Below are 14,175 nucleotides of genomic sequence, written 5' to 3' on the forward strand. Positions count from 1 at the left end.
GTCATTGACTTTGTCAGAATGTACATATCAATAATTAATTTTATGCAATTGTAAAAAAGATATATTGTATGTTGCGAAAAAGCTTTTAAAAAAAATACTGGAATTCCAGTGAAGCAGACTTTAATTGTATTTATAATCGTATTAATATGTTCTCCTTATGCATATCAAATAATTAATCTAGTTTTTCTATGGTTTCTCTACAGTTATTTTTCATTTCATTTTAGTTTTAATTTTTTACGACGGTTAGTGGAAGAACTGTGTCCCGCAAAATTGTAACTAGATTTAATGACGTGAAAAACGAGGTTAGAAATGCTTTCGATTTGTTAATCGGGAAAAATAATACATTTTTCATGCTTAACAGAGTGGAATGTACATAGTACCTGTATGCACATATATTTCAATTAAAAGTAAAAGTATCATGGAATGTGAAATATTTTGGTGTTTGTTCGTAGCGATACGATATTTAAATTTTTCAGACGATTATTGTACCTGCTTTACTCCTTTATTATAACAGTGTTGTAATTATTTCACTATTATTCCATCATTGTTAGACTACCGTACTCTGTGAAATTGTTTATTTTAAGATATTCGGACTACTGTACTTTGATATGACGTACCAGTGACAAAAATATAAAACAAGTTGACTTTGTTAAAACAATTTTGTGTAATTTCATATTAATTTTCAGTCAACCGCGTAGGTAAAATGCCGTTTAAATTTCATTTAAAAAAAAGTCGGCAGTATAATGTGGTTTCAAAAAACCAGTATGTGATTTGTGTTGAGCTATTAGACACAACTACCATAGAGTGTACACTTAGTATTGACAGTCTTGGACAAGAATGCTTGGACAATGTCACTCAACGTTTAGGATTGGGACAACCAGAATTCTTTGGCCTACGTTATATATCTAGACACGATTCTCCATCTCCAAGATGGGTGGATGTAGACAAACCATTAAAGAAACAGCTCGAGAAAGAGGCAAAAAATTTCAGTCTCTATTTGAGAGTTATGTACTATGTAACAGATGTGCAACTTATTCAAGATGAAATGACAAGGTAGATACTCTGAAATCTCATTATTTTTAATTAATTTTCAAGTATCCTATTTTTAGGTATCATTACTACCTTCAGTTGAAAAGTGATGTACTGGAAGGTAGATTTCATTGCAATTCTAGACAAGCTACCCTTTTAGCAAGTTATTCGATGCAAGCAGAATTTGGTAATTACGATGCTGAAAGGCACACAATGGAATGCTTACAACAGTGTACACTATTTCCTAAGGTAGTTAAGGAAATATTAAGAAAATCTTAATTAGATTCATTTAATTCATTTTTTATTTTATTCTTTTCCATTAGGATGTCATTCAGGCAGATCCCGGGGGTTTAGATTCTCTTTTGCATACTGCTGTATGCCAATATAAGAATCTAATTGGTGTTACTCAAGCTGCATCGGAGGAATTATATATTTCTATTGTTATGCAGTTAGAGGGTTATGGGAATGAAACATTTTCTACTAAGGTAAAACATTAACATCTTAACATAACAATATCAATGATTTGCAACAATTGATGAAACATACCGTCGCGTCGAGTATTTTTAAATTCTCCTGGTGTTGTAAGGCCCAGTAACCGTTGTAGTGCGCGTGTCTCTTAGCTGTCACTCGCCAAATTAATATTGAGTAACTTATTCAAATTAAGTCGCAACCGAAACGATGTCGCGTTTGTCTATTTACGGAAGCTATGATTTTCTATGATGCGTTAACGATTTTACGAAGTCCTTTATACGAAACCTTGGACTTGGCGATTGAACGACGAGTTCACGAGTAAACTACGATTGAACGATTTATCGAATAAGTCGATACGTCTGACTTCGACTATTGAACGAAGAATAAAGCACGATTGCTTTGGTGATCGAACGAAGAATGTTCGATGTTTCCGAAGCCCGTTTCTTCCTCAGACCTAACCCCCTCCGACACGCGATTTTGGAGGAGTCAACCGATTTTCGTGTTGACTTTTAGCTCGATAGATTGGCCATCGACTTGGAGAAAGAGGACCCATTTTCATGCCCCGTTTGAGCGGGAAACTCCTTCCTCACACCCGAATGTGGTGGAGGAAGAGTCTTAGGGTACCCTGGACGAGGTTTCCTCCCCAAGTCGAAGGTTGCGTTAATTTTGCCGAGGAAAAAACGGGTTTGCAGCTGTTTTATGACTGTATTGTTCCACAAGTTGGCGATGGTCGCGGAACGATATAGCCCTTCGCTGGTCAACTCGGGTTTAGCGTTTTCGGTTCGACAAAGCGCTTCATAAGTTTACGACGAAATCTGCCAGATACGGAATACTCGAAGACTTTTTCGACTAAGTCACGGTTCCGCATCTGGCAACATAAAAGAGCGGGAAACCCCGTGTTGACCGAACGGAACAATTGACTTGCAGGACAATGGTAATAATGAGGTAATACTTGGCATTTCCATCAATGGGATTATGGTTGTTTATCCAAGCACACAGACAACACAGTTTTGCAGGTAATTATTTCACATAATACATCAGAATCTTGTATCAATAAATATAACGTAAAACTATCTGTATCCTAGATGGAAAGACATAAGTAATGTCATCAATCACAAAAAGACGTTTAGAATAGAATGTCAAGCTGAGAGTGAAGATGCAAAGCAATTTATTTTCAACGAATCGCGTAATGCGAAGTATGTATGGCGTCTGTGCATAGCACAGCACACATTTTACATGCAACATCAAGAATTTCGTCCATTGGAACGTTCGGCTAACGGATATTTCGTAAGTATTATTTTATTGTCTAATAAAGAACATCCGCGAAATGCATTTTTTCTGTTAAAAACTATACAGAATTTATTTGACAAACCTCCTTATATATCCAATAGTTTTGAAGATAGTATCGCCGTTTCGCGATTGTTGCGAGACACGGTGAAATAAAATGTTTATGTTATGTTTTAGGATAGCGACACAAACGACTCAGGAGATCATGCAGTGTCTGTAAACTTGGATAACCGAAACGCGGAAGGACACACCCCATGGACGAGTTACAATGACCTTTCTACATCGCCATATCCCCCTGTAGTGTCCGTGTCATCTACAGACATAAATAACTTACGTGCCTTACTTCCATCGTACAGACCCGCACCTGATTATGAAACTGCCGTTCAAATGAAATACAACAACGGGGGGAACCCTCCGCAGCCTTACTATGCTAATCAATCGACAATCGTTGGAGCAGATATTTCGTGCCTTCTCAGTAATGTTGTTAATCGAAGTAGATATTAAATTTCTAATAAATTATAAATACTACTGGAAGAGGTTATATCAAACAAAAAAAAAAGGCACAGTCATATCAAGTATTATAAATGCTTTCAAGATGCAGTATTCTCCAACAATCATTCACACACACTTTCTTAAGAAGTACTAGGAAATCCTGTGGATATTAATAGCAAAGACTGACACGCACAACTCTACACACTGTACTCCATTTTACCTTATCAGTGTCTAAATGTACTATTTTTAAAGGGCAATATTTTAGTACGTTGTGGAAAACGTATTTTAATTGTTCTTTAACATTGCAAGCAATGTTATATTTTATGTTATATTCATGTAGTGCTGTATTGTAAATACACGTTAATGCTATTTTTTAAATCGGTATGTTTAAAAAACACAATATATTTATTGTTGTAACAAAAATAAGACTTGAAAATATCCACCCAGTGAGTGGTTGAGATTAATGATCTATTTTAAAACGCTACCAAAATAAATTACATAAACAACACGATAAAACATTAACAAATAATTCTCTTAATCCATAGAGACCATAATGAATCAAACTTGTGATACCTAATTTTAAATCAAAATGTAACAACTTTGTATTAACAAGAATGTTCTTTTCAATCATGATGTCAATGGATTAAGTAGTCTTAATGAGTTAACAAGATTCATATACTTACAACAATAAACCAATATCACATCATTTCTTGAATTTCTTCATACAGTGTTTTCGTTAACTTCATTTCTTTCAGCATCACTAATAGCTTTCAACAAAGACATTGGATCAGGATTGACAGCAGTAGCAAAAGTATCTAAACCAGCATCGCATAATGCTTGCTTAGTCACAGGCCCGATAGCAACTGCTTTTATATTATTTATATCGTAAAGTTTTTTCTTCAATAAAGTTACTACATGCTCTACAGTAGAAGGGCTAAAGAAAACAAATATTCTAGGCAAGTTATCCATGAATTTCAACAAATCCTGTTCTAAAGTCTTATTAGGTAAAGTTTTATAAGCAACTATTTTGCAAACTCGTATGTCATTTTCATTAAGAGTTTTTTCAATTGTCTCTCGACTAATTTCACTGCAAGGGTATAACAAAGGTTTTGATCCTTTTGCGACATTGGCAACTATTTTTTCTGCTAGTTCTTTAGCATTACCAGTCTCCCTACCAAAGCAGTTTTCAGTACCCAAGTGAGTTTTAGCAAAAGATTCAGTTGCTGGCCCTACGCAATATACTGGCAACTTGCTCCATGGGAGTAGAATGTTGTCGTCCTCTTTCGATGAAAGTACAATCGCTTCTACTGCATGTCGACTTGTCAAGACGAGACCTATTAACATAACATTAATATACGGTGGATCAGGGTGATATTGGAATGCACATAATTCAGAACTGCAACGAACAAGAACGTTAGAAATATTACTACCATCATACGAGTTCGGCGAAAGGAGACATGTTCGCAATTCCGATGTATTTATGAACTCGAAACATAAAGTGGGCAAATAGTCACACGTATAACCGGCAGATTTTAATGTTTTCACGTAAACCTCTTGCGAATCATTCTTTTCTGACAAACCGCGACATAACACCACTCTTTCGTAACGCGGTGCCATATTCGCGAATTTTATCGTCATCATGCGCGCTAAATATCAGATAACACCGCCCCTTCGAATATTGATAATCGCGTGAAATGAAATTTACATTTTGATAAAGACATGTGTATACAATGGAATCGTTTGTCAATTAGCTTTCGAAAATTTCGATCTGCATAATACCGATGCTATTTGTTCACAAATTTAAATAGAAAAAACGAATGAAAAATGCAGCTAAGCGGCAATTCATATCGCGCACAATCACCATTTTCAAGTCACCATGTGGCGCCCTGCCACAAGATGGTGGACATATATCTCGATCTCGATGTATGGAACATGAGATTCGATACTCGAATTAAGGCGCGTTTTCAAAAGTAAAATATAGATCAATAGAAATTTTGTTAATCTACAATTTTTAAATACTTTAAAAAATAGTAAAATGATTTAAACCCCTTCTTCTATTTTTGTAAGGATTAAAAGATTTTTCATTTTGACATAATTTTAATTTGTTATCTTCACTTCTTTTATTTTAAAGTTTTCAAAATCACTGATTTTTTACGATATTCAATTATGTGACGTAACTCCCATAAACCTTGTTTGTAATTAAACTATTATTTATGAAATATGTAATCTAGACATATGATCACTATACAATTAAAGCTGTCAGCAACTTCATAATATCTTTATTTTATAACAGATTATCTATCTAATGAATACATTTTTATTAAATAAAAGTTCATCAAAAAATAAAAGTTTGCTAAGAAAAAAAACAGGATAGATTTAATATGTCATATTTTTCTCAAGCATAACAAAATTATTAAATTTCTATATTCACATATACAATTATTATAAAAATTGAATTAAAAAAATAACAAAGTTCGTATGTTCAATATTTTAAAGGTAATTATATTTACAGAGCATGTAAAATAGAGATTAGCGCATAATATACAACTGGGGACATAGATTTATCATATCATACAAACTCAGAATATACAAAATATACTGAAACTATGAGGTAACGCTAATTACCTTTGGGTCCTCTAAATCTTCGTCTTCCATCAATCTGAAAAATTGAAATAAAGATGAATACATTCATGTCCATACATTTACATTTAGTGAAACTTACAATTGAATGTTTGCATTCAAAAAATGTTTGTTTCAGCAAATAACAATCATCTGGTACAGTTCCATCTTTTTTCAAAAGACATTCTCTTGGAGTATGTTTATGCTGAAATAAAGCACTGTTATGTTGACGAAATATATTGTATCAAAGGGACCCATTGAAAGTCGTATCTTTATATATAGACCGCTAAAGCATTACATACGTAATTCATATGAAGTTTATAAACATTGTAATAGTGCAAATAAAGATTACGATAGATACGAAAGTATAGTATGACCACTCACAATTTTACAACAATCACTCTGTAATAAACACATTTTTAAGTTTGCTCGAATGTGGGCACATCTAGATTTATCTTTCAATTGCTCGCCTTCTTCTGAGTAGCGCATCATCTTGGAAAATAACTAATATGCAAATTTATTACGAAAATTTCTTGCATCAAACGCAAGCAGACGCAGTGTATATTATGTTTCACTGATTCCGTAGAAGAAAACCTAACCTTTCTTTATCATGAATATCTGATCCAATACATATGGACAGTGAAAGGAACTTGCATTCTACTCGAGATCGATGCTGTACCCAGTATAAATGTAATTTACGTTCAAATAATACGTATGACGAGTGACAAGAAATAACAAAGGAAATTTACGAACGGCCGAAAAGTGCAAGGTAATTGACAGCTGTAATTATTTGTAAAACGACATTTGACAGATCAAATATTTAAACGTCATCCATAAAATTATTTATACGAAGCTGACGTTCTTCGCGTTGATTTATTATTTTATGTTCTGTTTAAAAGCATTTATATCTGTGTAATATTAAAGATGATTTAAAATGTGTAATTTGTTCCAGACAAATGGTTTATCAACGTGGAAATCAAAGGGAAGGTTCCCCACATTATGTCTTTTTATATTCAGACGATGAGAACAGTGAAAATGAAGAAAACATTCCCTTGCAGCCACGTACTAAGACTACATCCTTACCACGTAAGGTGGAAGTGATTAATGTTCAATTGAAGTCTGAGGATACCTTGCAAGCTTTGGCACTGCGATATAGATGCACGGTAATGACAAAAAAATAAACAAGATTTAGAATAAACTGGATAACTAAATATTTTCTGGAGCAAAAAATAATTGTTACTGGCTCTTGATTTTTAATATCTAATTATTTGAAACTTCTTATTATCTTGAAAACAGAACCAGATCATTACATTTTGCTTGTAATGATCCGAGTTGTTAAAATTGGTGATGTTGCCAAAGTATATAATTATTAGGGGTGTGCGAGATCCCGAAATATTGAGTCGGGTCGGGAACACGAAATTTTTTCGGGTTCGGGACAGGTATTCGAAAGTTTCGAGATTCTCGAAATAATCGAGATTCCCAAAAGAATCGGGAGCTCGACCCGACTCGACTTGACCTCATCCCGATTCGTCTCGACCATCGGGTTCTTACACACCCCTAATAATTATCATGAATTGCAATAAAAATCAAATAAAAACATTATGCTTTCAGATATCTGAATTGAAAAGGATCAACAAAATTCATAAAGAAAATGAAATTTTTGCAAAGCGTTTTATAAAAGTACCTATTCAACCATTTTCCATATTGAGTGAAACTTTGGAGCAATCTCGAAGTGGGCAGGCAGACCAAAATGATGTAAGTATACTATCATCCGAAGGAGAGACAGCAAATGCAGCCACCAACGATTCATTGATAGATTTAATAAAAAAACCAGTAGTAACTGAATTGCCAGAGGCAGAGATTAATACAATTATATTAAATTCTGTGTGTGAGCCTTTGTCGTCGTTTAACAGTAATAATTTGTTAGAAATTACTAGCTCAGAATGTGATACACTGCTTACTTTAACAGAGAGTAATTCAAACAACTCTCATTTAACAGACACATTTAAATGTTCTGGTGACGATTGTGGATTATCTTGGACCCAGCTCCTTGGATTTTCCCTATTATTAGGTTTTGCAGGGCCTATTATATACATACTTTACATAACTCAATTTTCATCTAAAAATCAGACACTTGCTAATCACTAGTAATGCTTTAGTTAAAAAATATATTAATTGTTATTATAATGAATAAGTTATTAGGTTCAGAAAGTTTGCAACAGGGATGGGCACATTTGAATGATTTTATAATTGAAATACATCTAAAGAAAACATCCAGTTTCATTGATGAATAAAAAATACATTACTGTTTCAGATCATGTGTATATGGTATTTGTGTGGTGTTTGCTCCTCAAATTTTTTATAAACAATTGAATAAATTCAAAATAAATACTAAACGAATTAGTGAGGCATTATTGTATTCATCATTTGAATACTTTTTAAAATTCATTTTGCCTGTCCCTGTAGAAAACTACGTTTTTCGAATAAGTGAGATTACTTTTAAATATAAACTGAAAATGTCTATCTACAGTGCTCTGCTGACTAGAAGTTTCCTGCATTGCAATCAGAGGAATTTTTGCCAGCGGAGCACAGTACTTGCCATTACATTGTTAGTATTGGCATAAAATGATATTTACTGAAAGATCTGAAGATACTATTTTCTTATACTAGAAGAATGTAAAAATAAGGTACATTTTTATCAAAACGACGCTAATGTTAAATAGTATAATATGTAAGTTAAAGTGCCTTTGTGATTATCTATTTAACACATTAGTATTACATAGAAGAGATGCGAATGTTTATGCTATTGCATGTGTGAATACATCTTATTAAACTTTGATGTATTTGTACTGAATATTATGTGAGTATGATAACCGAAAACAGGGATTGCCAAAGATATGCTCATTGGCAGTTGAGCTACCTGTAAGGATTTTATACAGAAGAATTAAAAAATATATGGAACAGGCCTGACGAACTTTTCCGCGGGCCAGACGATTTTCCCTTCAGCTAGCCGATTCCTCCACTATAAAAAATGCAAGCGACGAATGAAGGCCCCACGATATCCTGCCGGTCCCCACTCCTCAAAAATAACATTTAGCTTATTTCTTGGCTATACTGCTCACTATTCCTACACCGCGGTCCGCGACTTTTCGGCGATCGAGTGGGAGGTTAAGGAAGTGGGGGAAAAGGGCCAATCATGGCCCGCGGATCTCTAGTTCATCAGGCTTAATATAGGATATGCTAAAATTGACGATGCAAACTTTGGGTACGCATAGTGTTCATCAAAATAAGTAAAAGTGTGCTAGTGAGTATAGTTGTACGAATCAAATTTTCAAATCATAAGGAAAATTTTATATCACCGCAGGTGTTCGAAGTGTTTTACGCCTATTTCAATGCATGTCTCGACACGTATCCTCAGTAAAGTTCGCTCAAGAATGCCAGGTTTCACTCTTATTTCTCGACAAGAAACTGGCATACAATCACAAACAGAGGACATTTGAGTCAACAATTTTATAATAGGTATGTCTTTTAATCTGTAAACAAGTGAATTCTAGACCAAAGTTTACTAATAGTTTTGTACTTATTTTGATAAGTTATTTACGTATTTTTAAACGTGAGCTAATCGCAAACAGATAATGTCTCAAATCAAAATGAAAGGAAGACACTTCAGACACTGATAAAATCAAATTTTTCTTTCTAACTCGGACATTATTAACTTTTAAAGCCACTTTTATTAATACTTTTTTTTCATTTGGACTAGTATTATATTTATGTACCCAAAGTTTGTACTATATTTATTCTTTTTTAAACTTCGAAAATAAGATTTCAGTCTTACGTGATATTAATTACGTTTTGTTTTTTTCTAACAGCACTGAGCATAAACATTGATATTATGTACTATTTGTGATAAATTTCTGTTTAGTAGCCATAATATTGTTATTACTTCAAAAAAGTATACAAATTGAATTAACTATCAGCTTCTGTAGTTATATTTTATAATAATGTAAATCTGACAATAAGCTTCTTATAGATCATTTTTTGAGTTTATGTAAAATATTCTTTTAATAGTGACTTTTTCTTGTTGAAATCTATAAAAATATATTTTTTAACATTAAGTTATGCCTCGCTTAATGTACCCTCTAATACTTATATATTATTTATAGAACAGCATGAGTGTAAGGTTTTACACGTTCAACTGAAAGAATTTCATGTACAAATGTTCTTTATGTTTTTATTTATCTTAAATGTCATTAGTTACAGATTAAGATGGTAATTCATATTTCTTATGACTTTCATCAATCCAATGTTTCGTACCTTCCTTTCCCAATTTAAATCAAATTCTTCTGCAATAAATAATATCCAAATGAAGTATTGGGTTTTTATATCATAAATATATTTTAAAGAATAATAATTACATTCAGAATACGATATATATATCCTTCACTCTAATCATTTCAGAAGACCGTCGTAAATTTCATCATTTAATATTTTTAAGCATGTTTATTCGAAATTGGGAGTTGTACTCACCATAGGGTGAGTTTCCACGATTTTAGAACTTTTTAAAACTCTTCTTTGATCCTGTACCTTTAGAGACCTTCAAGACATTAAATCTTACTGTTTTACTGAGCGGTCTGCATTCTCCAATAGTGACTACATCACCAATTTCTACGTCCCTGTAATAAATAACAGTAATAATAAATATAAAGAAACATGTTTGCTTATTGCAAATGTATTATGTACATATTTTTATTCAGGAAACGAATATATAATACTTCAATTTGTTCTTCAGAAGACCGTCGTTTGATATCATCATACAGTTCAATATTCATTAATGTAAAGAGTTTATAAGTTACATAAAATGATCATATAATGCTAACCTGAAGCAAGGACTTAGATGTACACTCATATTACGATGACGTTTCTCAAAACGATTGTATTTTCTGATGTAATGTAGATAATCCCTACGTATAACAATGGTCCGTTGCATTTTCATTTTTTGCACCACACCAGTGAGAATACGTCCCCTAATGGAAATATTGCCAGTAAATGGACATTTTTTGTCAATGTATGTTCCCTCAAGAGCCTGAAATGTTATATTAAAATGGAAATTACAGTAGAATGTTGATTATCAAAACTAATAGGGAAATAAATTTATTTTAATAATTTATTTTTCAAATAATCAATCTAAGAAAACCAAAGTTGCAGCTACACAGCATAATAGAAAATAAAATAATTAAAAAAAATGTAGGATTACTGTATAAAAGAACATATGTTAACTGTACTATAAAGAGGGAATTAATAATTCCTGGACATATATATTATTGCCTCAATTACAACACCTTGTTTTAAAATTCCAATAATTTTGATTCATAACTACATTTAATTCTAATAATCATTGGCTTTTCAACATTTCATGACCAAGCTAGAGATTCTTTTATTTCTTTTTAAATTCAATGTAAAAGTTTAAATTAAATGTAGATAAAATGTATAATTTTAACTATATGTTTATACTTGATATGCGTGAAACAATAAACTAGGATAATAGAATTATAGGCAGAATGTTCAAAAATTGTTTATGTATTATAGTTACAAGTTTTAAAATGTACAGTGTTTGTGTTTCAATAATGGACATTCCACTGTAAGTACTTTCCTTCCGTAAATATTACTTTTTAAATAAATAAAAGGGGACTTACTTCACGAGGTGTTTTGAATCCAAGCCCAACATTTCGGCTGTATCTCATGGGCTTCCTTCTCTTAGGACCCAGACCTTTCTTGCGATTAAGAAAGATCGTGGGTTGTTTTTGAAACGCACGTTCAGTCTATAAAAACAGTAACGTATTTGTATACTTTTCATTTTTATACACGATAACGGGGCACAGTGCCCTGTCGTTAAATTCAAGTATTGACTACGTGAATGGTCTAACCACGTGCAATCTTTGCACTACGAGTCATAATGTTTTTAAAACATTCCGAAGAAACGGATTTTTTCATTCCGTTATTAATTATTACGTTAAGAATGTTCGTACTGATAGTGATATATAGAAAATAACTTAATTAAACATAAGAAACTGTACATATTGGCATTGTTAGCGTTAAACACGTACCTGATCAGCCATCTTGCCTTAGTGAAAGAATGATCAAAACCGGAAAGATAGCCAACGTCATTCTGTGCATCGAATCTGCAGCACAGCCAATGTGAAGCGACAAAATATTATTCAGGCGGTATTTATAAACGAATGATTCCGTGTCTATCATTGTGAAAATCATTTTCATGTTTTTCTTATGATCTTCCATTTCAAACAATATAATCAATGCAATCTTTAAAAGTTGGAATGTTTGCAAATACTAAATTCTTGTGACTGAATGTAATATTACATTATTGATTGCTATTTTTAATTTTGAAATTATTATTGTTGAAATATTTTGCAGAATTCAATATTGCGTATATCTTTTGATTATATATTTATCTGTTGATATTTTATCGCTATTTCTATTCTAATATTAATATATTTTTGATCATAAATTCAACTGACGTCACGAACAAAATTTAATTGGTTTCAATTAAACAATTGGTTTTTTAACAATATTTTCTTGATTGATAATGTCGCATGTGACATACGACCGTATAATGCGTAATAATTTTTGTTAAAAACTTTTTTCGATATTTCATCAGAAGCTGATGTTACCGACTATCGATGATCGGGTTAAATATGATTCTCAGAGTCATTGTTCTTAAATACAGAGTACGCTGTAAACTACTGATTTTTACGTGGTTAGTATTTCGGTTCATTTGTAAACAATATTTAATTGGCGATTAAACTAGTGTTTATAAGAAATATATTTATTTTAAAACGTGTAATCTAGATACGATGAGTGCTACGAAATAGGAAGTGTCGATATATCCACGATATTTTTGTTAGAATTGCAGTTTATTTGAATTGGTTAGAATTAAAGTTCTTTGATCGATAATCGAATGGAAATGTTCGTCGTCTCGCGTACACATTCTATACGTAGAAATGTGACTTCGTGCATTATAATTACATGTCATCATCGAAGTGAATAATGTTAATAAATTCAAGAATCTTATCACCTGCTACCATAAATCGACAGAAATATGAGTTATATTTAAGTTATACATTGTACCGTCAACTATCAATAAAGTCAAGATATTTACGTTGTTCTCTAGTACATAGGCCTAGTATCTCCGTATTTTTTTTTTTTTGTATTCGCGGTTTTTACCTGAGGCATCTTTAGTTTCGCGAATTAACAAAGTTTTGAGAACGAAGTTCAACCTTCCTTTCCGAAATACAAGCTTTGCGAGACATCAGAGTCTCCCCCACCCCTCTACCTAATTCGCGAGCGTTACTGGATACCGCGAGAGGTCGTCATTCGTACTCTGATAATTAACGAAGCAAGACGTGTCGGCGTTTCGCGACCAAGCTATTTCTAGCCTGTTATTTCCTTATTATTACTACTCGCGTTTACTTTCTAACGATGCTTACGTTTAAAATTAATACATTTCTACTATAAATTCAGTCGAAATTGTGACAAAATCTGTATCGTATTTCACACGTCTTCTTCGATATCTAACCGGCGTCGATTCATTATATCTCTCTAAACGAAATTACGTATCTTGTTAATATTATTTCAAGTTCAATTATTGTTTAATTATTATTAGATATGTTTACTCTAATGCATTTGACTTCAATTTGTATTTTATTTCTGTTAAGGACTCCTTTTCGAAATAAAAGCTTCGGGAAACATCGGAGGCGCCCCCACCCTCCCACCTAATTCGCGAGCGATGCTGGGTACAACGAGGGGTCGCCATTACTATTGTAAAAATTAGCGGGGTAAGACGTGTCGGAACCTGTTCAGACCTGTCGACGTTTCACGACCAACGAGGTACGTATTTTGAACTTTTTGATATCTTTTCATTATTATTACTCGCGTTTACTTTGTGACGCTGCTTTCGTGTAATATTAATACTTTTCTACTATAAATTGAGTCGGAATTGTGACAAAAACTGAATCGGGTTTCGCGCGTTTTCTTCGATATCTAATCAGCGTCGATTCATTGTATCTCCCCAAACAAAATTATGTATCGTGTACATCAATTATTGTTTAATTATGATTAGATACGTTTACTGCAATGCATTTGACTTTAATTTGTATTTTATTTCTGTGGCAGTCTCTGGAATACGACGCCATGGAATATTGCCGCGTAAACGACACCATGATAGATGGCAGACAACTCGACTTTCGAAGGGAATATTGGTAA

The 14,175-nt window shown here is 32.8% G+C and overlaps 5 protein-coding genes across 8 annotated transcripts; 2 read left to right on the forward strand and 3 right to left on the reverse strand.

Annotated features, from left to right (window-relative positions):
• The first annotated feature begins 104 nt into the window (after positions 1 to 104).
• Positions 105 to 3,323, forward strand: LOC122400656 (tyrosine-protein phosphatase non-receptor type 14). Of its 2 annotated transcripts, XM_043402208.1 has the most exons (7): positions 105 to 302; positions 687 to 1,053; positions 1,110 to 1,278; positions 1,353 to 1,514; positions 2,428 to 2,516; positions 2,586 to 2,787; positions 2,965 to 3,323. In XM_043402208.1, the coding sequence occupies exons 2-7, from the start codon at positions 704 to 706 to the stop codon at positions 3,289 to 3,291; spliced, it is 1,299 nt and encodes a 432-aa protein (XP_043258143.1). In that variant the 5' UTR covers positions 105 to 302; positions 687 to 703; the 3' UTR covers positions 3,292 to 3,323. The 2 variants fall into 2 exon arrangements, with proteins under 2 accessions (XP_043258143.1, XP_043258142.1); XM_043402207.1 differs by having other exon boundaries at positions 105 to 1,053.
• A 642-nt stretch (positions 3,324 to 3,965) lies between these two features.
• LOC122400659 (uroporphyrinogen-III synthase) lies at positions 3,966 to 5,064 on the reverse strand. Its single transcript, XM_043402216.1, has 2 exons — positions 4,710 to 5,064; positions 3,966 to 4,613 (listed from the first exon to the last, which is right to left on the reverse strand). Exons 1-2 carry the CDS (start codon positions 4,918 to 4,920, stop codon positions 4,000 to 4,002), a joined length of 825 nt encoding a protein of 274 aa, XP_043258151.1. The 5' UTR covers positions 4,921 to 5,064; the 3' UTR covers positions 3,966 to 3,999.
• A 746-nt stretch (positions 5,065 to 5,810) lies between these two features.
• On the reverse strand, positions 5,811 to 6,581 carry LOC122400653 (cytochrome c oxidase assembly factor 5). Of its 2 annotated transcripts, XM_043402203.1 has the most exons (4): positions 6,498 to 6,581; positions 6,283 to 6,402; positions 6,002 to 6,103; positions 5,811 to 5,938 (listed from the first exon to the last, which is right to left on the reverse strand). In XM_043402203.1, exons 2-4 carry the CDS (start codon positions 6,388 to 6,390, stop codon positions 5,897 to 5,899), a joined length of 252 nt encoding a protein of 83 aa, XP_043258138.1. In that variant the 5' UTR covers positions 6,391 to 6,402; positions 6,498 to 6,581; the 3' UTR covers positions 5,811 to 5,896. The 2 variants fall into 2 exon arrangements, with proteins under 2 accessions (XP_043258138.1, XP_043258137.1); XM_043402202.1 differs by lacking the exon at positions 6,498 to 6,581 and having other exon boundaries at positions 6,283 to 6,422.
• LOC122400651 (lysM and putative peptidoglycan-binding domain-containing protein 3) lies at positions 6,529 to 13,744 on the forward strand. Of its 2 annotated transcripts, XR_006259370.1 has the most exons (4): positions 6,529 to 6,667; positions 6,851 to 7,061; positions 7,510 to 9,417; positions 13,629 to 13,744. XR_006259370.1 is itself a non-coding variant. In XM_043402199.1 (3 exons), the coding sequence occupies exons 2-3, from the start codon at positions 6,855 to 6,857 to the stop codon at positions 8,044 to 8,046; spliced, it is 744 nt and encodes a 247-aa protein (XP_043258134.1). In that variant the 5' UTR covers positions 6,529 to 6,667; positions 6,851 to 6,854; the 3' UTR covers positions 8,047 to 9,764. The 2 variants fall into 2 exon arrangements, 1 of the variants encoding a protein (XP_043258134.1); XM_043402199.1 differs by lacking the exon at positions 13,629 to 13,744 and having other exon boundaries at positions 7,510 to 9,764.
• LOC122400652 (40S ribosomal protein S11) lies at positions 10,110 to 12,037 on the reverse strand. Its single transcript, XM_043402201.1, has 5 exons — positions 12,003 to 12,037; positions 11,592 to 11,717; positions 10,776 to 10,981; positions 10,426 to 10,571; positions 10,110 to 10,241 (listed from the first exon to the last, which is right to left on the reverse strand). The coding sequence occupies exons 1-4, from the start codon at positions 12,012 to 12,014 to the stop codon at positions 10,448 to 10,450; spliced, it is 468 nt and encodes a 155-aa protein (XP_043258136.1). The 5' UTR covers positions 12,015 to 12,037; the 3' UTR covers positions 10,110 to 10,241; positions 10,426 to 10,447.
• Positions 13,745 to 14,175: the final 431 nt, after the last annotated feature.

Source organism: Colletes gigas, unplaced genomic scaffold, assembly GCF_013123115.1.
Source record: "Colletes gigas isolate AHSC1104 unplaced genomic scaffold, ASM1312311v1 Colletes_gigas_Sc00019, whole genome shotgun sequence".
In the NCBI taxonomy this organism is placed as follows: Eukaryota; Metazoa; Arthropoda; class Insecta; order Hymenoptera; family Colletidae; genus Colletes; species Colletes gigas.